The sequence below is a fragment of the Oncorhynchus nerka genome, linkage group LG7 (genome assembly GCF_034236695.1).
Source record: "Oncorhynchus nerka isolate Pitt River linkage group LG7, Oner_Uvic_2.0, whole genome shotgun sequence".
Classification (NCBI taxonomy): Eukaryota; Metazoa; Chordata; class Actinopteri; order Salmoniformes; family Salmonidae; genus Oncorhynchus; species Oncorhynchus nerka.
The window spans coordinates 54,159,188-54,186,842 of NC_088402.1; the positions used below are offsets into that span (position 1 = coordinate 54,159,188).

Here is a 27,655-nt window from a genome sequence, read left to right on the forward strand (position 1 = left end):
GTCAAATGGTTCAGTGGTCTTTCCTGTCCCATTGCTGATCTCTTTCTGTCTAAATTCTTGCTCCCACTGTTCTTTTCTGGAATTAATTTTCCGGGGCCCCGCTCAGGCCACTCTGTTTTCCCACCATAGCTAGGAAGATTTTTTTTCTCGTACAGTCATGGTAGACAACGAAAACCGCGTTTCGTACTGGTGCCATAATTGGTTAAGTTTTCTGATTGGATTATAAATCGACACGTCTCACACAATTTACCAGTCGCGTACTCGCATTTATTTATTATGCAGTTAAATCATATTTTTATTAATCAGTAATCCAACCAAGGCAGGGCCCCCTAGTTACTCAGGTGGGCCCCATACCTCCTCTCCTCCCCCATCTGATTAGCAGAGTGGCAGCAGGAGGCTATCTACACTTATTGAGAGCGTGTTCCTGTAATAGGCGGTTGCAGTAAAAAAAACTACAAATATATCACATTTGCATTTTTTCTGCCTCAAGGACCTGGCTTTGGCCCCGGGGCTTCAGCTCCTTCAGTAATCAGGCCCTGTGTGAAAACACAGAATCCTACTCATTACTCCATGTGCTTAACCTACTTTACTTTTGTTTTGAGTCGCCGTTAAACCAAAACGGGGCATCTGGCTCACGCCCGTTAACGTAGCCTGGTTCCAAAACTAATGCAATTTCTTTTCACCTGGTGCAAACTCCTCCCACCGGGGAAACCCTTGCCAGATAATCAAATCCACTCTGATGTGTATATAGCACATCACTGGGTACTGCCCCCACTACAGGTTACTTTGATTTTCTCACCTCCACATTAGTTGGGGCAGCAGGTAGCCTAGTGGTTAGAGCGTTGGACTCGTAACCAGAAGGTTGCAAGATCAAATCCCCGAGCTGACAAGGTAAAAATCTGTCGTTCTGCCCCCGAACAAGGCAGTTAACCCACTGTTCTTAGGCCGTCATTGAAAATAAGAATTTGTTCTTAACTGACTTGCCTAGTTAAATAAAAAGTTGACTTTCTAGCCTAACTTTTCTCCAGCAGAAGGAGCTATACTCCATGTGATAACTCCTGCCTCCTGCCTCATCAGTCCGTTCTGTTACCTTTCTCCCTGCAGTGTGCATCATGTACTGTAGGTGTTTGCACTTTCACAGAGAGGCGCCATTACATGCCAAGGGCAAGAGTGGTGGCTGGAGAGAGAGAGAGTGATGGAGGGAGAAAAACTGCATTCACCTCTCCCCTTTAACTCATGCTCAGAGAGGATGAACCTCGCAGGATGTTCCAAAGACATTCGGATTCCCCAGGTGCATTACATTTGTATGCCATATGTAACCAAAATGAAAGAAAATGTACAAAACATGGGTTTGCTGAGGAAATGCGTCATTAGTTATTGCTTAACAGCAAAGATATATTGACTTGTTTTGTTTTCTACTCTAGACACATGTAAATAAACATTGTATAAGTACCAGAACGTTAATAATATGTCTACATCAAAGTAGTGTACACTAAATCTGTGTTGTGTGTATAGCGATGAAAAATTAGGACATTGACAATTGATTGATTATAATATCATAGCACCTGAATTAACACTAAGTGCACCAAGAAAATGATATAGATGAATCCAGATAAAAATCTACTAATTCCCCATAAAACATGGATTAAAACATTAAAACATAGAAATGATTTTGCATACATTTCTTAAAGATATAGTAAACAAAAAAAAGGATATAGTTCACAAATCACATTTATAAATTGGCACTATTGTACCAGCATGCAAAGCTAAAAGCTAAGAAATAACGGTGTTTCACAGTTCCGGATTAGAAGTCCGTGCGTTCCATTGTTATGGTGATCCGGTGAGCTCACTCTTCAACATGCTGACCTGCTCAACAAACAGAAGGGGACATGTCTGTGACATTAGATTGAATAAAATACTCAAATCACATTTACTCAAACACCACACTCGGCGGTGTATACTTTCATGTACAGTACATTAATAACTATTCTAAACTGGGTGGTTCGAGCCCTGAATGCTGATTGGCTGACAGCTGTGGTATGTCAGGCCATATACCATGGGTATGACAAAACATTTATTTTAACTACTGTAATTACGTTGGTAACCAGTTTATAATAGCAATAAGGCTACAGCTAAGGGCTGTCCAGAACCTACTCGGGCCTTATTGCATAGTCAACTCTATATATGCAACAGCTAGTGTGCAGCACACACAGTCCCAAGCCCTAGAAGGCCTAAATAGCAGGAGTTGAAAGAGCGGCTGATTGGACTAACCTGCATTCAGTGTTACCTATGTTCAGTAATGGTGTAGGTTAGAGAAACTCACCTGAGTGGTGTTGGCCTCAGCCACATTAAACCAGTTCCACATTCGGTTCAGAATACCTGTGCTAAATTAGTTTTTTATTATTGAAAGGTAGAGACTGTCACCTGGTTGGTCTTGGTGTGTCTTCCTGGGTTCCCTGGTTTCCCCTAAACATAGTTATCAACACTTTACAACATGGCTCAATCAGAGCTAGTTATCAACACTTTACAACATGGCTCAGAGCTAGTTATCAACATTTTACAACATGGTTCAATCAGAGCTAGTTATCAACACTTTACAACAGGTTTGAATGAGAGCTAGATATCAACACTTTACAACATGACTCAATCAGAGCTAGTTATTAACACTTTAAAGCATGGTTCAATGCAAGCAACAGTTGTCAACACTCATGAATCACAATAGAAGGCTGTTACAAATTGTAAATGTATACACCATATAATGGTTGAGGGTCCTCACCTTGAGCACGGCGCCTATGGAATTTCACCAGCAGTACGATGGTCACCAGCAGGTAGGGAGACACCACCAGTAGACTACACAGCAGCCTGGGCAGAGAGATGGACCACACAGGCCCTGGGCCTAGAAAGAGAATTACACAATTTAAAAATACTTCTATGCACGCATGTGCACACACACACACACACACACCTGTCACAGTCATCCAGCTCTCTGGTGATTCTCCTTCAGAGTTGTTACACTTGTAGAGCCCTTCATTTGACTTGGATACTGCAGGGATGGTCATCTCTCCTGTCGTCTCAGTCCTGATGAGGGATCCATCTTTGTAGAAATCAGCTGTGAGGTTTGAGGACGTGTCCTTCGTTTTCTTGTCTTCATGTCTGCAGCGCAGAGTCACGGAATCTCCTTCAGTTACAGGAAGGGCGGGGCTCTCCAGGATCACAGCGCCACCTGTACGAATGAAAGGTTAGTCAGTGTTTATCAATCCATTACTGGGGAACCCCTAGGGTGTGCATTTTATTTTTATCTCTAGTCCTGCAAAACACACCGATTTAACTAATTAAGCAAGCACCAAGCCCTAGATTGGTTGTATCAGTTATGTTAGTGTTGGGCTGGAACAAAAATGTGCACACCCTGTGGGTCCCCCAGGAATGGATTGATAAATAACTGGATGAGCTATTTGACCTAAAATAATACGCTAATGTAGGTACTGCAAAGGCAATAAACACTCATGTAAATATTGTCTGTGGGCGTACCGTGTACTGTGAAGTTGACAGCATTGCTGCATTGGCCAGACCGAGACTCACACCAGTACACTCCACTGTCTGATGTTTTGGCTGTCTTGATGACGTAGTTGGAACCGTGATTGAACCCCCAGTCGACTCCAGTCACTGTGTACCTCTTTAGTCTCCATCCAGCAGCGCTCGCCTGAACCTCACAGCTCAGAGAGACAGACTTGTATTCAAGGAACTGAGATCTGTCGGGACTGATACTCAGGGAGGCTGAAGACCAACCTGAGAGAGAGACAGGACACATTGCACATACAGAATGGCTTCACATTTATATGAACTAAACCAAAAAAAGAAATATACGATTTTAAAAATATATATTATAATTCTGCATGTGATTTTATTTTACTCACCTTTCACAGTCATCCAGCTCGCTGGTGATTCTCCTTCAGAGTTGTTACACTTGTAGAGCCCTTCATCTGACTTGGATACTGCAGGGATGGTCATCTCTCCTGTCGTCTCAGTCCCGATGAGGGATCCATCTTTGTAGAAATCAGCTGTGAGTTCAGCGGGAGTTGCCTGATATTTGCAGCGCAGAGTCACAGAATCATCCTCAGTCACAGGAAGGGCGGGGCTCTCCAAGATCACAGCGGCACCTGTACGCAGGACAATTATAACATCATCAGATAATCTGAATAAAATAATATCGTAACATAATTTACAGACAATGGTATAGTGAAAGCTTCTAGTCCAGGGCTATTCAACTCTTATCCTACGAAGCCCGGAGCCTGCTGGTTTTCAGCTCTACCCAATAATTAATTGCACACACCTGGTGTCCCAGGTCTAAATCAGTCCCTGATCAGAGGGGGGAAATGAAAAAATACAGTGGAACTGGCTTCGAGGTCCAGTGTTGAGTTTGAAGGTTCTAGTCGAGGGGTACTCAGGTACTACTTGAGAAGGTCCCACCATTTCCTAGGTGGAAAAGGTCCGGATGGATAATGTCCAGATGGATATTGGCATTGTAACAGATGGATATTGGCATTGGCTACCCGGATAAAGCACTAAATAAACTTCAGTTAGTGCTGAATACGGCTGCTAGAATCCTGACTAGAACCAAAAAATTTGATCATATTACTCCAGTGCTAGCCTCTCTACACTGGCTTCCTGTCAAAGCAAGGGCTGATTTCAAGGTTTTACTGCTAACCTACAAAGCATTACATGGGCTTGCTTCTACCTATCTCTCTGATTTGGTCCTGCCGTACATACCTACACGTACGCTACGGTCACAAGACGCAGGCCTCCTAATTGTCCCTAGAATTTCTAAGCAAACAGCTGGAGGCAGGGCTTTCTCCTATAGAGCTCCATTTTTATGGAACGGTCTGCCTACCCATGTCAGAGACGCAAACTCGGTCTCAACCTTTAAGTCTTTACTGAAGACTCATCTCTTCAGTGGGTCATATGATTGAGTGTAGTCTGGCCCAGGAGTGGGAAGGTGAACGGAAAGGCTCTGGAGAAACGAACCGCCCTTGCTGTCTCTGCCTGGCCGATTCCCCTCTTTCCACTGGGATTCTCTGCCTCTACCCTGTTACGGGGCTGAGTCACTGGCTTACTGGGGCTCTCTCATGCCGTCCCTGGGGGTGCGTCACCTGGGTGGGTTGATTCACTGTTGTGGTCGGCCTGTCTGGGTTGGCGCCCCCCTTGGGTTGTGCCGTGGCGGAGATCTTTGTGGGCTATACTCGGCCTTGTCTCAGGATGGTAAGTTGGTGGTTGAAGATATCCCTCTAGTGGTGTGGGGGCTGTGCTTTGGCAAAGTGGGTGGGGTTATATCCTTCCTGTTTGGCCCTGTCCGGGGTGTCCTCGGATGGGGCCACAGTGTCTCCTGACCCCTCCTGTCTCAGCCTCCAGTATTTATGCTGCATTAGTTTATGTGTCGGGGGCTAGGGTCAGTTTGTTATATCTGGAGTACTTCTCCTGTCCTATTCGGTGTCCTGTGTGAATCTAAGTGTGCGTTCTCTAATTCTCTCCTTCTCTCTTTCTTTCTCTCTCTCGGAGGACCTGAGCCCTAGGACCATGCCCCAGGACTACCTGACATGATGACTCCTTGCTGTCCCCAGTCCACCTGGCCATGCTGCTGCTCCAGTTTCAACTGGCCTGGGCCCTAGGACCATGTCCCAGGACTACCTGACATGATGACTCCTTGCTGTCCCCAGTCCACCTGGCCATGCTGCTGCTCCAGTTTCAACTGTTCTGCCTTACTATTATTCAACCATGCTGGTCATTTATGAACATTTGAACATCTTGGCCACGTTCTGTTATAATCTCCACCCGGCACAGCCAGAAGAGGACTGGCCACCCCACATATGCTCTCTCTAATTCTCTCTTTCTTTCTCTCTCTCTCGGAGGACCTGAGCCCTAGGACCGTGCCCCAGGACTACCTGACATGATGACTCCTTGCTGTCCCCAGTCCACCTGACTGTGCTGCTGCTCCAGTTTCAACTGTTCTGCCTTATTATTATTCGACCATGCTGGTCATTTATGAACATTTGAACATCTTGGTCATGTTCTGTTATAATCTCTACCCGGCACAGCCAGAAGAGGACTGGCCACCCCACATAGCCTGGTTCCTCTCTAGGTTTCTTCCTAGGTTTTGGCCTTTCTAGGGAGTTTTTCCTAGCCACCGTGCTTTTACACCTGCATTGTTTGCTGTTTGGGGTTTTAGGCTGGGTTTCTGTACAGCACTTTGAGATATCAGCTGATGTACGAAGGGCTATATAAATAAATTTGATTTGATTTGATTTGATTAACAAACCTCCACCTCGCAACCCATGCGACCTCAAACTGTTCATACCCCTCTTGTTGGCAGAGAGAAAACGGGCAGTTTCTCCACATTTTGCATGGGGCAGAGATTTTCTATTTCTGTTTTATAGCGAATTTCCTGCAATTCTATGCACTCTTCCATGTCTTATATGTGTTAATATGATACCAGGGGCCGACCGACCATGTAAAAAATGGTGTCCTTTTTTGGGGGGCCTGCAGTCTGTATTGACCCCATTCTGGGTCCGGATCCGTTCCGCAGTCCGCCAGTTGAATATGTAGGTTCTAGTTTATTGTGTATCTTTCTGGACGTACCGTGTACTGTGATGTTGACAGCATTGCTGTGTTCTCCAGACCCAGACTCACACCAGTACACTCCACTGTCTGATGTTTTAGATGTCTTGATGACGTAGTTGGATTGATTGAACCCCCAGTCGACTCCAGACTCTGACGGTTTCACAGTCGCTGTGTATCTCTTCAGTCTCCATCCAGTAGAACTCCCCTGAACCTCACAGCTCAGAGAAAAATACATATATTCAAGGAACTGAGATCTATCGGGACTGATGCTCAGAGAGGCTGAAGGAGACCGACCTGAGCGAGAGAGAGAGAGAAGGGCAGACAGACATACACATCATACATAAGATTACAATTCCAAATGTGTTTTTTAATGTGTATCTACAGTTTCCATCCAGTAGAACTCCCCTAAACCTCACAGCTCAGAGAGACAGACTAAAATTGAACGGATATCTGTCTGTAGGCCCTAATCATTGCTTCTGTGGTCTTCTGCAGTGGCCATTGCTTCATGAGAAGTGAGACCAAACAGAGTTTCTATGACTTGCGCTCCAAATGGCACCCTGTTCCCTATGTGTGCACTACTTTGACCAAGGCACATAGGGCTCTGGTCCAAAGTAGTGCACTGTGTACATTTGGGATACACTTGCTATAGAAGCAGCAGGGTCTCAGAAACCCCCAGGCCTCCAAACCACAAGCCAGGAAAACACAAAAGACCACAACTGGTGCAAAAGTCGTATCAAGCTTGTACGTGTGCTGACCTGAGACCAGTTTTGTATTTTAGTTCATAATGAATAAGATTACATGGACAGGTGGGGGGGGCTGAACATAGATCATCACTTCTACTCTGAAACACTTGATACATTTGGGGCCTGTACTAACATGATCAAACACAACATGTGAATTTAATAAAAGGCTCTGCGTGGTCAATCCGACATCTGAAGTGACCGTACAGCATTGACTGCGATGGAGCCTCGGCAGACGTCAGGACTTTCATACTTATTGAGCGTCGCCGAGCAGCGCAGAGTCGTCGTGAAGGAAGTTTGTCAAGGAGGTGAGTTTGTGTTTATACTGGATCTCCCGCCCCCACCAACTGTCAAGCAATCATGGCAATGTGGACCTATATGGATCCCTCCACATTGTTACCACATTTGAGAGGCGCACAGCGATGAGCTACGGAGCTCAATTTGGCCTCAGCATCCGTCTGGAGGTTCAGCAATTGCGTCACACACTCCATACGAATCCTCGGACCACATTTTCGGATCAAGCATACATCGGCTTTAAGATGGAGGCAATAAAATGAGAAGGAAGAGAGAGAGAAAAGGGAGGTGAAAATAGAGCAATTGTGATGAATAAACAGAAATGTACTCACCTCCCCTGTGACCGAGGCTAGAGTATACCAGTGTAGTCAACAGCACTGAAACACACAGAGAGAGAACTATCACACACACTCATATTCAACCATACAGATACTTTTATTTTAAATATCTGTTATTTTACCAGGTAAGTTGACTGAGAACACATTCTCATTTGCAGCAACAACCTGGGGAATAGTTACAGGGGATGAATGAGCCAATTGTAAACTGGGGATTATTAGGTGACCGTGATGTTTTGAGGGCCAGATTGGGAATTTAGCCAGGACACCAGGGTTAACACCCCTACGATAAGTGCCACGGGATCTTTAATGACCTCAGAGAGTCAGGACACCCGTTTAACGTCCCATCCGAAAGACAGCACCCTACACAGGGCAGTGTCCCCAATCACTGCCATGGGCCATTGGGATATTTCTTTTAGACCAGAGGGAAGAGTGCCTCCTACTGGCCCTCCAACACCACTTCCAGCAGCATCTGGTCTCCCATCCAGGAACTGACCAGGACCAAACCTGCTTAGCTTCAGAAGCAAGCTGTGGTATGCAGGGTGGTATGCTGCTGGCTATTCAACCATACAGATACTGCATTCAACCATACAGATACTAAAACATACAGATACTAAACCATGCAGATATTAAACCATATAGATATTAACAGTGCTTGACTTGAACTAAAATATGTGCCGGTAGTCATTTTTGGTGCCGGTACTGTTTATAGGTGCAGGAACTGCACAGTACTTTTGAGCAAATATTCTATTGTTACGCCCTGACCATAGAGAGCTGTTTATTGTCACGTCTGTTGAATGAAGAGGACCAAGGTGCAGCGTGGTGAACGTTCATTTTCTTTTTATTAGAAAAGACGCTGAACAAAACAATAAACACTACAAAACAAACCATGAAGCTAAAGGCTATGTGCCATAAACAAAGTCAACTCCCCACAAAGAAAGGAGGGAAAAGGGCTACCTAAGTATGGTTCCCAATCAGAGACAACGATTGACAGCTGTCCCTAATTGATAACCATACCTGGCCAAAACATAGAAATACAAAATCATAGAATGCCCACCCCAAATCACGCCCTGACCTTAGAGACCCTTTTAATGTCTCTATTTGGTTTGGTCAGGATGTGATTTGGGGTGGGCATTCTATGATTTTGTATTTGGAGGCTCCGGGCTGGAGGCCGTCTCTGGAGGCCCCGGGCTGGAGGCCGTCTCTGGAAGCCGTCTCTGGAGTGGAGAGGTACACAGGAGGCCTAGCTTTGGGAGCAGGCACAGGACTCACCAGGCTGGGGAGACATACAGGAGGCTCCTTCCTTGGCCGAGGCACCGGATACACTGGGCCGTGGAGGCGCACTGACAGTCTCGAGCGCAGAGCTGGCACAACCCGTTCTGGCTGGATGTCCACTTCCACCTGGCAAATGCGGGAGGAGCGGACATCCTGGGCCCGGGAGAAAAAGAGTGGAGGACATCATGGATGTGGGAAGAAATTATGGGAGGAGATAAGACGGAGGCAGCGAAGGAGGATCAACGGCGACTCCGAAGTTCACGAAGTACTGTCCGGAGTCCCTGGCATCGACCTACGGTCCAGTTCTTCCGGCGACAGTTCCCAGTCCAGAGTTTCCGGCGACGTTCCGCAGTCCGGAACGCCCGGCGACGGTCCGGAGTCCCCGGCAACGATCCACGGTCCGCAGGTTCCTCCGATGACATATCCACGAGCGGAGTGGGTACTTCGCCCCGCACCGGAGCCGCCCCCGACGGTAGATGCCCACCCGATGGTAGATGGACCCTCCCCTATTGAGTCAGATTTTGCGGTCGGAGTCCGCACCTTTGGGGGGGGACTGTCACGCCCTGACCATAGAGAGCTGTTTATTCTCTATGTTGCTTAGGTTGGGGTGTGATTAAGGGTGGGTTATCTAGGGGAATTGCATATCTATGTTGCCCTGGTATGGTTCCCAATCAGAGGCAGCTGTTTATCGTTGTCTCTGATTGGGGATCATATTTAGGTAGCCATTTCCCATTTGTGCTTGGTGGGATCTTGTCTATTATTGCCTGTGAGCATTAGTCTAGCTTCACGTTTCATTTGTTCATTTTGTTGTTTGGTTCTTTGAAGTTTTAATTTCCAAAATAAAGGATGGAAACATACCACGCTGCATCTTGGTCCAAACATTATGACGAGCGTGACATCTATAAATCTGCAGGAACTCAAGCAGTAAAACATTTGAGGTGCCAGTACTCAGTTCCGGTGAGCGCCTGCTAAAATCAAGCACTGGATATTAAACCATATGCTGTGCCCCCCGGAATTATTGTGAAATAATACAATGAAATAATACAATGACTATGAGGTTAAAGTGCAGACTTTCAGCTTTAATTTCAGGGTATTTTCATCCATATCAGGCAAACCATTTAGGAATTACAGCACTTCTTGTTTTACATTTTAGGGGACCAAAAGTATTAGGACAAATTCACTTACACTGTATTCACTGAGTATACCAAACATTAAGAATACCTTCCTAATATTGAACTGGCCCATGTTAACTCCAATGTTTCCCATAGTTGTGTTAAGTTGGCTGGATGTCCTTTGGGTGGTGGACCATTCTTGATACACAGGGCAAACTGTTGAGCGTGAAAAACCCAGCAGCATTGCAGTTCTTGACACAAATCGGTGCGCCTGGCACCTACGACCATACCCCGTTCAAAGGACCTTAAATCTTTAATCTTGCCTATTTACTCTCTGAATGGTACACATATACAATCCATGTCACTGCAGCAGGTATATCTCACTGGTCATCCCCAAAGCCAATTCCTCCTTTGGCCGCCTTTCCTTCCAGTTCTCTGTTGCCAATGACTGGAACGAACTGCAAAATCACTGAAGCTGGAGACTTATCTCCCTCACTAGCTTTAAGCACCAGCTGTCAGAGCAGCTCACAGATCACTGCACCTGCACATAGCCATCTGTAAATAGCCCATCCAACTACCTCATCCCCATACTGTATTTATTTATTTATTTATCTTATTGCTATATTGTAATTACTTCGCCACCATGGCCTATTTATTGCCTTACCTCCCTTATCTTACCTCATTTACAAACACTGTATATATACTTTTTCTACTGTATTATTGACTGTATGTTTGTATTTTAAAATATTTTTCAAAATGTCTCAATTGTCATAAAAACCTTCTTTAATAACCTGTCTCCTCCCCTTCATCTACACTGATTTAAGTGGATTTAACAGGTGACATCAATAAGGGATCATGGCCGTCAGCTGGATTCAGCCACCTGGCCAGTCAATGTCATGGAAAGAGCAGGTGTTCTTAATGTTTTGTACACTCAGTGCATGTGTATTAAAGTAGTGCAAAGTTTAGTATTTGGTCCCATATTCCAAACATGCAATGATTAAGTCAAGCTTGTGACTCTACAAACTTGTTGGATGCATTTGCTGTTTGTTTGGCTTGTGTTTCAGAGTATTATGTGCCCAATAGAAATGAATGGTAAATAATGTATTGTGTCATTTTTTCGTCCCTTTTATTGTAAATAGAATATGTTTATAAACACTTTTACATTAATGTGTATGTTACCATGATTATGGATATTCCTGAATGAATCGTGAATAATGATGAGTGAGAAAGTTACAGACTTACAAATATCGTATCCCCAAAACATGCTAACCTCGCTCCATTACAATAACAGGGGAGGTTAGCACTTTAAAAATAGATATACAACTAATATACAATTTCCCCTGTCTGTGTACCATGTCCGTAAAATGTATATAGTATGTATAAGCTGGAAGTAGAAGCCTAAGTATTGTTGTCCATTAGTTTACTCCAATTAGGGGAGGTAGGGTTAGGGGGAAATCGTAAAGAAAAATATATAATAAAATATTAAAAATATATATATACAGTACCAGTCAAAAGTTTGGTCACAACTACTCATTCAAGGGTTTTACTTTATTTTGACTATTTTCTACATTGTGTGAAATAACACATATGGAATCATGTAGTAAACAAATCAAAATATATTTTATATTTGAGATTCTTCAAAGTAGCCACCCTTTTGCCTTGATGACAGCTTTGCACACTCTTGGAATTCTCTCAACCAGCTTCATGAGGAATGCTTTTCCAACAGTCTTGAAGGAGTTACCAGATATTTTGAGCACTTGTTGGCTGCTTTTCCTTCACTCTGCGGTCCAACTCATCCCAAACCATCTCAATTGGGTTGAGGTCGGGTGATCTGATGCAGCACTCCACCACACTCCTAAAGCTGATCTACCCCCCTCCAAAAAAATAGGGGGACTACGTACAAAAACTGCTGTCATTTCTAAATGGTGTAACCAATATGGATGAAAATACCCTCAAATTAAAGCCGACAGTTTGCACTCTAACCTCATAATCATTGTATAATTTCAAAAAAGAGCCAAAATTAAGGAGGGCACTGTGCAGTAGATATCAAACAATAAAGGGACTCACAGGTTAGAAGATAGGTGCGTTCCATTTCGACGTGTCGATCACTAACGCTCTCTAAACTATATTGTCAATTATAGCCTGTGCCCGTCAACTCCACTTCCTGTCTACTCAGACCAAGACTTTGAGATGAGAATAGGTGCAAGAGAGATGGAAAGAGAGAGACACACACACACACACACACTACCTGGCCTACTGTTTTTCAGCTGATGTTAACCACATCCTCTGTCACCTCACCCCTCTCTGAGACAGAGTTAGCTGAACTACTATCATCTTCATCATCACCATTGTCATCTTTCCTTGTGGGGATACTGGTTATATCCTGTTTTATTTGTACTTGTATTATTTTTCAAGCATATGTTTACAGCACAGCAATTCATTATAGAGGTATTAGAAACATCATTATCATTGTCTGGGCCTCCTACCCGTTCCCCTGCTACCCTGAGTCAGTATGTGAGATACCTTTCCCAACTACTGCGGAGTGTGTGTCAGCACATTTAAAAAATAATTTTTTATTTATTTAACTAGGCAAGTCAGTTAAGAACAAATGATTATTTACAATGTACAACCCGGGGCCAATTAAACACCTATGGGACTCCAAATCACAGATGTGATGCAGCCTGGATTTGAACAAGGTACTGTAGTGACGCCTCTTGCCCTGAGATGCAGATGCCTTAGACTGCTGTGCCACTTGGGATCCCTAGCACTATGCATCAGTACTAGTGTAATCGACTAATAATTTGTTTCTATGAGGTGATCATTAGTAAGGATCTGCTCTTCTGAGACATAAACAGACCACAAGAAACAACAAACCTCAAGAAAATCCCATCAATAGAGAAATAAGTCATCCCATTTATCATATGTTTGGTTGCTTCAAGAAAAACAAGTCTTACTGTATGTCTACACAATATAATTTATAAGGAGCAGTTTTTTCCCCATATAGGCCTATCTGTTTGCAATTGTATAACCTTATAAAGTATACAAAATGTGAGGGAATCCCGATAGAAAGAAAGGCATCTCCATTTAGGCTAGAGACAAGCCGTTTCCTTTGCTGTAAATCTGCAAGCATGCCTGTCGCGAAGCGGTGCTCCATTTTCACTCTCTGACATTCAGAGTCTGCATGACAGTGAACCTGCACTGTCATGCAGTCTACTCAGCCTGGTATGTGCTCTTGGTTATAACAGACGATGAAATTGTACAATGTATCAACATTGCTCACTTTGCGAGCTGTAACAAATGTCCAAATCTAACAATAGAAGACTCATCAGGATCTGCATCTCCGCTCGGCCTAAACGGCTAAATTATATACATTTTTTAACTGACGGAGAAATGGACGTGCGAAGCAGGTTAGTGGGGCTGGTATGGGATGCTGAGAGAAGCAGGTTAGTGGGGCTGGTATGGGATGCTGAGAGAAGCAGGTTAGGGGGGCTGGTATGGGATGCTGAGAGAAGCAGGTTAGTGGGGCTGGTATGGGATGCTGAGAGAAGCAGGTTAGTGGGGCTGGTATGGGATGCTGAGAGAAGCAGGTTAGTGGGGCTGGTATGGGATGCTGGGAGAAGCAGGTTAGTGGGGCTGGTATGGGATGCTGAGAGAAGCAAGTTAGTGGGGCTGGTATGGGATGCTGAGAGAAGCAGGTTAGTGGGGCTGGTATGGGATGCTGAGAGAAGCAGGTTAGTGGGGCTGGTATGGGATGCTGAGAGAAGCAGGTTAGTGGGGCTGGTATGGGATGCTGAGAGAAGCAGGTTAGTGGGGCTGGTATGGGATGCTGAGAGAAGCAGGTTAGTGGGGCTGGTATGGGATGCTGAGAGAAGCAGGTGAGTGGTATCTGTATACAGTGCAACACTACAAGTACAGTATATACTGTAGTTATAATGAGCCCACAACCCTGCACTAGACTAACATTATCACATACACATATAATGTTTCTGTCAGAAGGGAGACCTACCCAAGCGAGAAAAAATATATATATTTACATATACTTACATCATACTTTATTAACATATTTTAAGTATATTTAAAATGATCTAAATTGGAACAATTTTAAATACATTTAATGCATTGAATGTCAATTTTATTTGTATTTGATTAGCATTTAAAACTTGTTAGGGCTAGGGGTTTCGCTAGCGGAACTCGACAACATCCGCTGAAAACATCCTCTGAATCCCCTCGACAACATCCACTGAAAAGGTAGAGCGCGAAATACAAAAATATTTTTGGGAAATATTTAACTTTCATACATTCACAAGTACAATACACCAAATTAAAGCTTAACTTCTTGTTAATCTACCCATAGTGTCCGATTTCAAAAAGGCTTCACAGCGAAAGCTCACCATATGTTAGGTCAGAGCCTAGTCACAAAAACACATACAGCCATTTTCCAGCCAAAGAGATGAGTCACAAGCAGAAATAGAGATAAAATTAATCACTAACCTTTGATGATCTTCATCAGATGGGACTCATAGGACTTCATGTTACACAATACATGTATGTTTTGTTCGATAAAGTTCATATTTATATCCAAAAATCTCAGTTTACATTGGCGCGTTATGTTCAGTAATGTTGTGCCTCGAAAACATCCGGCGAATTTGCAGAGAGCTACATCAATTTACAGAAATAGTCATCATAAACTTTGATAAAAGATACAAGTGTTACGCACAGAATTATAGATATACTTCTCCTTAATGCAACCGCTGTGTCAGATTTTAAAAAATCTTTATGGAAAAAGCAAACCATGCAATAATCTGAGTACAGCGCTCAGACTCAAAAACAAGGCATATACAGATACCCGCCATGTTGTGGAGTCAGTAAAAGTCAGAAATAGCGTTATAAATATTCACTTACCTTTGATGATCTTCATCAGAATGCACTCCCAGGAATCCTAGTTCCACAATAAATGTTTGTTTTGTTTGATAAAGTCCATCATTTATGTCCAAATACCTCCTTTTGTTAGCGCGTTTAGTTCACAAATCCAAACTCAAGAGGCGTGGGCAAGTCCAGGCGAAAGTTCAGACGAAAAGTTCAAAAAGTTTATTACAGTTCGTAGAAACATGTCAAACGATGTATTTAATCAATCTTTAGGATGTTTTTAACATAAATTTTCAATAATGTTCCAACCTGAGAATTCCTTTGTCTTTAGAAATGCAATGAAATGCAGGTCGCTCTAACAGGCGTGCGCGTGATCAGCTCATTGCATTCTGCCAGACCTCTGGTTGAAACAGCTCTCATTCTCTCCCCCTTCACAGTAGAAGCCTCAAACAAGGTTCTAAAGACTGTTGACATCTAGTGGAAGCCTTAGGAAGTGCAATATGACCCCATAGACACTGTATATTCGATAGGCAATGACTTGAAAAACTACAAACCTCAGATTTCTCACTTCCTGGTTGGATTTTTCTCAGGTTTTCACCTGCCATATGAGTTCTGTTATACTCACAAACATCATTCAAACAGTTTTAGAAACTTCAGAGTGTGTTCTATCCAAGTCTACTAATAATATGCATATATTAGCTTCTGGGCCTGAGTTAGAAGGCAGTTTACTCTGGACACGCTTTTCATCCGAACGTGAAAATGCTGCCCCCTATCCCAAACAGTATATTAAATACACTTACAATTATCTAAATTGGGGGAGGGGGTGTGTGCACTTAATTACAGTCTTAGTATATTAGATGAAGAGAAAAACAAGTATACTTTGAATTAACCATTTTATGTACAGTGCTGTGCAAAAGTTTTAGGCAGGTGTGAAAAAATGCTGTAAAGTAAGAATGCCTTCAATAGACATGTTAATAGATTATATTTAACAGAAGACAAAAGACACATCTAAATCAAATCCATATTTGGTGTAACCACCCTTTGCCTTCAAAATAGCGTCAATTCTTGTAGGTACACTTGTGTGGCCGATGTGAAATGGCTAGCTAGTTAGCGGTGCCTAGGTCGCTCCTCTTTTCAGTTTTCAGCAGCAAGCGACTGGCACATTAATCAACATCAATATTACAATAATGTAACATTAGCCAAAAGCTCATTTGCACCCATGGTCCCAGGGCAGGTATGGGCAAGTACACAGACACAATGCAAATATTAAAACAAAACAAAACACAAACACATTACATCCATTAATAAGAAGTTGTTTGCAATAAAAACACTATCATCAACTGTTGTCTTAAATATGAGGAGCTACAGATAACTCATGTGTACAGGTTTGGATAGATTTGAGCCATGTTTTCAATTTAATTGTAAAAGTACAATAATCAGTGCAGCTTCTCAAGTCCATGGGCTTTGCATTCCAGTATATTGCAGCTCTAACAGAGAAAGCCGATTGACTGAATTTGCTATGTGGAAAAGGGACAACACAATCCCCTCTAGTTACTGCCCTTGTTATCGTGGAGGTGACAAGCATCTACCTACCACTTAAAGCTATCCATACTGAATAAATGATGTCTGTGAATGATGGGAAAATGGTGGTAACTGTTTGGTTCATTATCAAAAAACTTGTGTTTGTTTGTATAGTGATTCAATTGGTTTCAGAATAGAAGCTCCTGCTTGTGACCAGCATCAGGCAATATCTCAGATGTGAGAAGATCATAGCATGCATATATAGTTTGGTGGCCTCTAGAGCAAGGTAAGGTCTTATAAACCTAAAGTTGGACAATACAAACTTGACCGTGTTAACCACCTCCTTCAAATGTTTCTTTAAATGTCAAGTTGGAGTCCAAAATGACGACCGAAATACCTGAGGTTAGACACAACATTTAGATTCTCCACATTAACAACAACAGCTCATTGGGAAGAATCAATGGATTTCTTAGAGAAGTACATAAAAACAGTATTGTCAATATTTAAATGCAGGCAATAATCAGTCATCCATTTAGACATGTGTACCTTAGCTTCAGTTAACTTACACATAGTAGGTTGACTGGTACGATTAATGTGGCTCATTTCACAGTGGTTTCAGAGTCCCGCAATATGAGCTACTATGCTAATATTTGTTTAATCACTTCACAGTTGTGTTCTGTGGGTGTCACTGAGTAGACTAAATAAACAAACATGATTAAACCTTTATTTAACTAGGCAAGTCAGTTAAAGAACAAATTTAGGGACATAATTTACAAACTAAGCATTTGAGTTTAGTGAGTTTGCCAGATCAGAGGCAGTAGAGATGACCAGGGATATTCTCTTGATAAGTGTGTGAATTGGACCATTTTCCTGTCCTGCTAAGCATTCAAAATGTAAAGAGTACTTTGGGTGTCAGGGAAACTGCATGGAGTAAAAAGTACATTATTTTCTTTAAGAATGTAGTGAAGTAAAAGTTGTCAAAAATATAAATAGTAAAGTACAGATACCCCAAAAAACTACATAAGCAGCACTTTAATTTTACTTAAGTACTTTACACCACAGCTTATTTTGGGAGAATATTTTGGTATTTCCCAGGATTCTCGGGATAAATATGAATTGTTCCCGGTATTGAAACGTTGTAGAATTTCCAGAAAATATGAATCCCTAATAAAACACAACCTACTTGACCCAGTTTGAGGCCAAAGCGCTTGGCTTGAACAAAGCCATCCTGCACAGCATCAACTGCTATGGTATGGAAACACTGCTTCAAAACTCTGTCCTATAATAGCTTGTTTTAGGCTTCCATAAACATAAGGGTTGACACATTTGACTAAAATAATAGAAATAGACAAACCTTATTGTTCATGATATTCATCATGTTATGAAGGGAGAGTAAGGGTGAATTCAAAAGCAGTGATAAACACATTTGGGAGATTTTGAAAGAGGGATGTCTTAGTCTGTGTATTTGTTTGTGTCCAGCATCTAACGAGACCAAGAGGAAAATGTACAGCTCCATCCCGGTGGTAGTGGGTGCCCTGCTGTTCTACAGGGCCCAGGTGTTCCTGCAGCACTGCATCCTTAACAAGATCACCACCTTGCAGAAGGAGGGTGGTTGAGCATGTGGATGTTATCACACGACCCAAGGTACACTGGCTGGTACTCCTTTTACACCAGGCTTAAGCTCAGTGGGCTAACGCGGGTCTTGAGGCATGTTGAAGATCAGGGTTTTGATACCCAGTCTGTTATACAGGGAGTATAAAAGACAATATGGTTTCAGTGTGCCATACACTCTGCAAGCAGTAGTGATTAATGGCTGCTTTGCGTTTTCCAGGACATGAACCCTTGCCTGGTCTTGTGGAAGGGGGGGCTCGGTGCTGGCCTGCCTGGACACCACCCAGGACATGTGGATCCACCAGAGTGCTAATGCTTTGGGGTGCACATGCTCAGGGAGAGGGCCCACCCGGTGAACCTCAGAAGAGAACCCACCAGAAGAGGGAGAAGCCAGTTACCTTGATGACAGTAGAGCTCTGGCAAAGGTAACACTCATTGAGAAAGACATTGCCAGACACACAAGATAATGCAAATGCTTAACCTGGGCGATGACCTTCGTAGGCTTCAAACATCTCTCCCTTGTTACTTTATATTGAGTTCTCTTAAGACATGTACAGCATGTCTCTCTTTTGGACAGTTTAACGTAGTGATGGATTAGATCTAATTTTGTTCCGAATTTCTATTTGGGTATTTGTGTGGACGTTTATTTTAAATTAAAAGTAACGTTTACTTCTGAAAAAAGAGGATTTTTACTGTTTTCACTTTTATTTTTTTACAGAGAATACAAAGGTGCCAATACATTTTGTAGATACGAGGCAAATTTAACTTGGTAAAATGATATCAACTGTGGTACCTTTCCTATAGCGCAATTAGCTAAGACGTTGTCAAGCGGGTGGTCACGTGTGTTCGCGAGGCAGCGGATCCGAGACTGAGTACTGGTAAGGACTTGTGAAGAAAGCGAAACTGTGAACCTATATTTATCATGCCCCTAGTAAATTACATTTCAACATATCATTGCTCTGAACATTCTTTTAAAAAAAGGACAGGTGTACAGCACAGGACTTTATTTAACAGTGGGATACAAAAAATATTACAGATTCGGAGAGGGATGTGATATGATTCACAAGGGGACAAGAAGAGGGGTCAGAAACAGGAAGCTGCCGCATCGGCCGCCCTGGACCCTACGTGTAGGAATTCCCAGAGGAGCGTCAAGAGTCTGTGGTGAGCAGAGGCAGCTGTAGAGGATGGGGGCTGGCACACATGCACGTCCTTGCAGCCTAAATTAGGCTACATGTCTGCAGCCGGTGTGCCACAGCCCACGCCTACACAAAAATGTGTAGGCGTTTACCTATGGAGAGGAACAGAGAAGACGAAACAATGTAGTTATGTTCTACACTACCACAGTCGCAGTAATATATTACCAGCTACAATAGTTATTTACAACATTAACAATGTACACTGTATTTCTGCTCAATTTGATGCCATTTTAAAATGGACAAAACAAATGTGCTTTCTCTCAAAAACCAAAAGAACATTTGTAAGTGACCCCAAACTTTTAAATCAGCAGTGTACATGTAGAGTGACTATGAATAGATAATAAACAGAGAGTAGCAGCAGTGTAAAAGAGGGGTCTGGGTTGCCCTTTGATTAGCGGTTCAGGAGTCTTATGGCTTAAAAAGATATTCTCTTGAAAAATAGAAAAGCGGCGATAGTACTGTTTGTCCATTTTGAGACGCTTACTGAAAACAGTCAGAATTCATCTAAGATGCATTATAAACTCAGGACCCTGTCTTTCAAAGATATTTGGATTTTTTTAACGAATTAACTTCACAGATTCAAACCCTTCATTGTAAAGGGTTTAAACACTCTTTCCCATGCATGTTCAATGAACAATAAACAATTAATGAACATGCACCTGTGGAAAAGTCGTTAAGACACAGAGAGTAGGCAATTAAGGTCACAGTTATGAAAACTTAGGACACTAAAAAGAGGCCTTTCTACTGACTCTGAAAAACACCAATAGAAAGATGCCCGGGGTCCCTGCTCATCTGCGTGAACATGTCTGAGGCATGAGGACTGCAGATGTAGCCAGGGCAATAAATTGCAATGTCCGTACTGTGAGACGCCTAAAATGGCGCTACAGAGAGACAGGACAGACAGCTGATCATCCTAGCATTGACAGACCACAGATAACAACACCTGTACAGGATCGGTACATCCGAACATCACACCTTCGGGACAGGTACAGGATGGCAACAACAACTGCCCAAGTTAAACCAGGAACGTACAATCCCTCCATCAGTGCTCGGACTGTCCGCAATAGGCCGAGAGAGGCTGGACTGAGGGCTTGTAGTCCTGTTGTAAGGCAGGTCTTCACCAGACATGCAATCTCCATAGACAAACATTGGCAGTAGAATGGGCTTACTGAAAAGCTGAGTTACTTTCAACATGGCACCGTCATAGGATGCCACCTTTCCAACAAGTGTGTTCATCAAATTTCTGCCCTGCTAGAGCTGCCCCGGTCAACTGTAAGTGCTGTTATTGTGAAGTGGAATCGTCTAGGAGCAACAACGGCTCAGCCGTGAAGTGGTAGGCCACACAAGCCCACAGAAATGGGACCGCCAAAGCACATAAAAATCACCTGTCCTCGGTTGCAACAAAAGTACTAAGTGGAGGGGGAGCCAGGCCATTTGGGATCTTGAATACAAGACATGCGTCGGTGTATTGCACAAGATTTTCCCAACTAAGAAGCTCATGCTTTCTGAGGATGTAACAGTGATGATGGCTATTGGGCTTCCTATCAAGCACTTGAGAGTCTGTTTGTGGACAGACTGAATGGGTGTTAATGTTGTACAGCAAGCCTGGGCCCAACTAGATAAGCAGTATGTTAAGTGGGGGAGTATCATAGATTTGAAGTACAGTTTTGCTACCTCTGTAGTCAAAACGATTTCGTGTGAATCGTAAATGAGCTATGTTGACTTGGTTATTTTAGTTACCTTTTTCACCTGCTTTTTTTAAAAAGAGGTCAGAATCAACTATGATGCCAGTGTACTTAAAAATCAGATACCACCCGGAGCTTCTCCCCTCACACATAGACATCTGGCTCAGTGGCATCAGTTGCCCTCTGAAGAACATGCAGACCGTTTTTTTCACATTTAGATGCAAACATGAGACAGTGAGCCACTTTGTAACATAGACCATTGGAGTCCTTGTGCAGCTTGTTTGCTCACTGCATGCACATATATCACTGTATATTCTGCATACATTTGAACTTCAAACCCAGTACAGACAGATTCTGGAGCAGTGGAAACACCTTCTCTGGAGTGATGAATCACGCTTCACCATCTGGCAGTGCAACGGACTAATCTGGGTTTGGCGGATGCCACTACGCTACCTGCCCCAATGCATGGTGGAGGAATAATGGTCTGGGACTGTTTTTCATGGGTCGGGCTAGGCCCCTTAGTTCCAGTGAAGAGAAATCTTAATGCTACAGCATATAATGACATTGCAGACAGTTGTGTGCTTCCAACTTTGAAAAATGTGTCCCCGAACAGCAGAAAAAACCCTTACCGGAGTCCCAAATGAACAAAAACTTCACAAAATGGCATCATAATATACAGTGCATTCGGAAAGTATTCAGACCCCTTGACTTTTTCCACATTGTTACATTACAGCCTTATTCTAAAATGAATTAAACTGTTTTTGTTCCTCAATCAATCAGCACAATACCCCATAATGATAAAGCAAAAACGGGTTATACATTTTTGCAGGTTTCTAAAAAAAACAAACAGAAATATCACATTTACATAAATATTCAGACCCATTACTCACTACTTTGTTCAAGCACCTTTGGCAGCGATTACAGCCTTGTTTCTTCTTGGGTATGACTACAAGCTTGGCACAACTGTATTTGGGGAGTTCCTCCCATTCTTCTCTGCAGATCCTCTCAAGCTCTGAGTTGGATGGGGAGTGTCGCTGCACATATATTTTAATGTCTCTCCAGAGATGTTCGATCAGATTCAAGTCCGGGCTCTGGCTTGGCCACTCAATGACATTCAGAGATTTGTCCCGAAGTCACTCCTGTGTTGTCCTGTCAGAAAGTGAACCTTAGCTCCAGTCTGAGGTCCTGAGTGCTCTGGAGCAGGTTATCATCAAGGATTTCTCTGTACTTTGCCCCATTCATCTTTCACTTGATCCTGACTAGTCTCCCTGTCATTGCCACTGAAAACCATCCCCACAGCAAGATGCTGCCACCAGCATACTTCACCGTAGGGATAGTGCCAGGTTTCCTTCAGACGTGACACTTGGCATGCAGGCCAAAGAGTTCAGTCTTGGTTTCATCAGAATCTTGTTTCTCAAAGTCTGCGTCTTTAGGTTCCTTTTGGCAAATTCAAAGCGGGCTGTCACGTGCCTTTAACTGAGGAGTGGCTTCTGTCTGGTCACTTTGCCATAAAGTTCAGATTGGTAGAGTGCTGCAGAGATGGTTGTCCTTCTGGAAGGTTCTCCCATCTCCACAGAGAAACTCTGGTGCGCTGTCATAGTGTCCATCTGGTTCTTGGTCACTTCCCCGACCAAGACCCTTCTCCCCCGATTGTTCAGTTTGGCCGGGCAGACAGCTCTAGGAAGAGTCTAGGTGGTTTCAAAGACCTTCAATTTAAGAATGGAGGCAAGTGTTCTTGTGGACCTTTAACGCTGCAGAAATGTTTTGGTACCCTTCCCCAAATCTTTGCCTCGACACAATCCTGTCTCAGAGCTCTACAGACAATTCCTTCGACCTCATGGCTTGGTTTTTGCTATGACATGCACTGTCAACTGTGGGACCATATATAGACAGGTGTGTGCCTTTCCAAATATATGTCCAATCAATTGAATTTACCACAGGTGGACTCCAAGTTGTAGAAACACCTCAAGGATAATCAATGGAAACAGGATGCACCTGAGCTCAATTTTGAGTCTCATAGCAAAGGCCCGAACTTATGTAAAGGTATCGTTTTAAAAAATATATATAAATTAGCAAAAATGTCTAAAACCGTTTGCGCCTTGTCATTAGGGTGTATTGTGTTTAGGTCGATGAGGAACATTTGATATTTAATCCATTTTAGAATAAGGCTGTAACGTAACAAAACGTAGAAAAAGTCAAGGGGTCTGAATACTTCCCCAATGCACAAACTCTTCCGACTGGGAAGCATGCGGACACCTTCATGATAACTGTGGCCGGTATCACCATATCTCCCTCACCTTCCTCATCCTCCTCCCCCCATGGGAGGGGCGCTGGGCCCCCCACCGTGGTTTATCCTCCCCATCCGCCTCCGGCCACCAGGGGGTCCAGGGGGGCTGGTGGAAGAGAGAAGACAGCCATGGGAATGTTAGAACACCGGAAACACTTGTCCACTGTCAAAATGAAATCAGTCAACCCTTACTCTGCATCAACATGACAATCTTAAAGTTGCACTACGGAGAAACTGCTCCACCATTTCCTGGTTGCTAGAACTCTAACAGTGTGCCTAATTTCAGTGTACCTGACCAAATAAGCTACTATAGTGTAGAGAATCACTGTACTATCTAAACAGCTGTGAAGTACAGTACCAGTCAAATTGACACCTACTCCTTCAAGGGGTTTTCTTTATTTGGACTAATTTCTACATTGTAGAATAATAGTGAAGGCAAACTATGAAATAATACACTTGGAATCATGTAGTAACCAAAAAAAGCATAAAACAAATAAAAAATTATATTACATATGAGATTTTTCAAAGTAGCCACCCTTTGCCCTGATGACAGCTTTGCACTCTCTTGGCATTCCCTCAACCAGCTTCATGAGGTAGTCACCTGGAATGCATTTCAATTAACCGGTGTGCCTTGTTAAAAGTTAATTTGTGGAATTTGTTTCCTCCCTAATGCATTTGAGCAAATCAGTTGTGTTGTGACAAGGTAGGGTGGTATACAGAAGATAGCCCTATTTGGTAAAAGACCAAGTCCATATTATGACAAGAACAGCTCAAATAAGAAAAGAGAAACGACAGTCCATCATTACTTTAATACATGAAGGTCAGTCAGTCCGGAAAATGTCATTAACTTTGAATGTTTCTCCAAGTGCAGTCGCAAAAACCATCAAGCGCTATGATGAAACTGACTCTCATTAGGACCGCCACAGGAAAGGAAGACCCAGAAGTTACCCCTGTTGCAGGAGATAAGTTCATTAGAGTTACCAGCCTCAGAAATTACAGCCCAAATAAATTATTTACAGAGTTCAAGTAACAGACACATCAACATAAACTGTTCAGTTGAGACTGCATGAATCAGGCCTTCATGGTGGAATTGCTGTAAAGAAACCCCTACTAGAGGACACCAATAATAAGAAGAGACTTGCTTTGGCTAAGAAACACGAACAATGGACATTAGACCGGTGTAAATCTATCCTTTGGTCTGATGAGTCCAAATGTGAGATTTTTTTTCTTCCAATCGCTGTGTCTTTGTGAGACGCAGAGTTGGTGAACGCATGATCTCCACATGAGCTTTTCTGGCGACACTGTGATTTATTTAGAATTCAAGGCACAATTAACCAGCATGGCTACCACAGCATTCTGCAGCGATACGCCCATCCCTTCTGGATTGCGCTTAGTGGGACTATCATTTGTTTTTCAACAGGACAATGACCCAACACACCTCCAGGCTAAGTAGGAGAGTGATGGAGTGCTGCATCAGATGACCTGGCATCCACAATCACCCAACCTCAACCCAATTGAGATGGTTTGGGATGAGTTGGACTGCAAAGTGAAGGAAGAGCAGCCAACAAGTGCTCAGCATGTGGGAATGAACTCCTTCAAGACTGTTGGAAAAGCATTCATCATGATGCTGGTTGAGAGAATGCCAAGAGTGTGCAAAGCTGCCATCAAGGCAAAGGGTGGCTACTTTGAAGAATATCAAATATATTTGGATTTGTTCAACACTTCTTTGGTTACTACATGATTCCATATGTGTTATTTCATAGTTTTGATGTCTTCACTATTATTCTACAACGTAGAAAATAGTAAAAATAGAGAAACCCTTGAATGAGTACGTGTGCCCAAACTTTTGACTGGTACTGTATATTTTCCATTACCAAATATATTGTTGTTTCAGTTGTTTGAAGATGGTGTACAAAACAAAACGGAAAGTAAAATAACGTTTAAAAAAAACACAAAAACAACTCAGAACGGGAAGCATAGAAATAGCACACACAGAAAATATCTACTGCTTCTTTGACGCTTTTAAGTAGAATGATATATCTATAACCTACATGTCTATGTAAATTTGGTCAGGTCGCCCAAAAAGTTACATATTGCCACTAATTATTTCTAGTCATTCATCTTAACCATTACAAAGCCCTAGTCTTGCACTAGGAGTGTTTTGAGATTGCCACGTCAGCCTGACATGAGGGGAAAGTAGACTACCTCTCTGTTTGGACCCTAGGGACTTACCCTCTGCCATCACTGTAGCCTGCAGAGGACGAGACAGAGTTACCCCTCTTTGTCAGATCTGGCTGGACCAGGGATTGGAAACTGAAAAAAAATCAAAGCAGATGATTATCTCTATATACAAGGCCTATAATTGACTTTCTAATGATAATCTTCACAGCAACATGCAATGCTAGTGCCATGCAAATGCACAGAGGCCTCTGTGTTGACTGCTGACTTACAACAAGCCGATGAACTCCACAGCACCCCAGAAGAGATCAGTGAGGAACGACATTCGCCATGGAGACTGGCTTCTGTTGTCCAGGACCTGACCTGATGAGAGGGGGAACACTTGTTAGTGATGATCCAAACTATAACACCTGGAACTAGCCTCTTGGTCCATCAGCCAGTGTGACTAGCATTGGCAGGTGCTAATTTCAGGCCCAGCATTAAACAACACAGAGGCGTTTATCTATTTCACTAACATTACATGCCTACAAATCAATAGTGGAGACTGGAGAGACACACACAGAAGAAGCCTAACTAGCTAGCTATATAGCCAGGCTCAATAGAATGATCCAATGTCCACTCTACAGCCCATAGCTAAAGAGCTAAAACAGACTCAAATAACTTTCAACCTGCCATATTTAGCTGCGGTCTATCGTAGATGTTTGTTGTCGTAGTTAATGTTAGCTACTTAGCATCATTTCGCATTTCCAGCGAAAGGTGCAGACATAGTGAGCTCGCAGAGACGAATTACTACGATGTGTATGTTAATTAGCGACTTTAATGAAACAATAAACACATACATTGCAACAATATTAATAAACCACTAACCATTCGCCACGTACACCATTTTTGCAGCTCCCAACTACTGTTGTTCGCTGCTAAATTTCCGCATCCGGTGTATACGTCACTACGTAAAATGAACCCTCCCCAGGGCCCCGCCCAGCTGTAAATTGAGGCTGCCTGATTAGGCAGGCCTATTCTCCTTCCACTTTTTAGGGTAAATGTAGTTTGTCCTAAATGTCTCTTCTGCGGTGTATATTTTGTGTCAGACTATGATACCTTCTATCACTCACGTTTGAAGTTGCTTTCTCACTTTGCAGCACCGTCTGTAAATTCACCTTTGAGCACCTAGCTAGCAGACACTTGCATTGTCTTGCCAAATGAATACTGCGTTGTTACACAACGAGCTCCAAGTCACCTACTTACAGGTGATACATTTGCATTTGTACAAAAGGTTGTAGATGTTAGGCTGTTTAAAACAACATCAGCAAAGGCTTTCGTGTTGTAATTTGAAAAGGGTTGGATGTTTCTCACGTTCCCATACCCATAGGTGAAGTATCGTATTCATTTATTGAAAGCAATCTATGCCCACCAGATGGCAGTCCATACCTATTCTTATGATTTATTTTACTATCAACGTCTGCCCTATGCTACCCACTGCAAAGTAAAGTGGCTACTTGGTGACTTTGAAAAATGTCTCTTCTGCGGATAGACAGCCGTCATATCAATCCATGTTTAACTCTCGTCTCATTATTACCTTTCTGGTGAACTTTGGTGCCTTTTTCAATCTTCCAAGAGATTCACATTATTACACACTTTTTCATTCTCTTCCTCCTCTCACACAAAACACAGACCACACCATCTCTATGAATGTCTTCTTATTCCTACAAACAGACACCATCATTGTGCTCGGCTGATTGCGCAATACGGTTTGGGACTCATTGGTAGAAAAAGGAAGCGAGTGATTCAGAGAGGGGCGAAGAAAGCGATAGAACCACAAACTTCCATTTGGTTACCAGCAGGGTGGAAAAGACTGTGTTTTGTCCTGCGATGATGAGCCCCCATGAAACACATTCGGGCCAGTGTAGCTGCTGACTGGTGAATTCGCCAGCATGTGGGTGTCG

At 43.0% G+C, this 27,655-nt stretch overlaps 2 protein-coding genes across 2 annotated transcripts; both read right to left on the reverse strand.

The window, feature by feature from the left end:
- Window positions 1–1,363: 1,363 nt before the first annotated feature.
- LOC115132783 (low affinity immunoglobulin gamma Fc region receptor II-a-like) lies at window positions 1,364–12,567 on the reverse strand. Its single transcript, XM_029665521.1, has 9 exons — window positions 12,436–12,567; window positions 7,979–8,023; window positions 6,631–6,906; window positions 3,915–4,157; window positions 3,529–3,786; window positions 2,966–3,223; window positions 2,777–2,896; window positions 2,425–2,466; window positions 1,364–1,866 (listed from the first exon to the last, which is right to left on the reverse strand). Exons 1-9 carry the CDS (start codon window positions 12,458–12,460, stop codon window positions 1,847–1,849), a joined length of 1,287 nt encoding a protein of 428 aa, XP_029521381.1. The 5' UTR covers window positions 12,461–12,567; the 3' UTR covers window positions 1,364–1,846.
- A 10,973-nt stretch (window positions 12,568–23,540) lies between these two features.
- Window positions 23,541–26,663, reverse strand: selenok (selenoprotein K). Its single transcript, XM_029664078.2, has 4 exons — window positions 26,580–26,663; window positions 25,985–26,075; window positions 25,767–25,847; window positions 23,541–23,640 (listed from the first exon to the last, which is right to left on the reverse strand). The coding sequence occupies exons 1-4, from the start codon at window positions 26,596–26,598 to the stop codon at window positions 23,541–23,543; spliced, it is 291 nt and encodes a 96-aa protein (XP_029519938.2). The 5' UTR covers window positions 26,599–26,663.
- Between the last annotated feature and the right edge of the window lie 992 nt (window positions 26,664–27,655).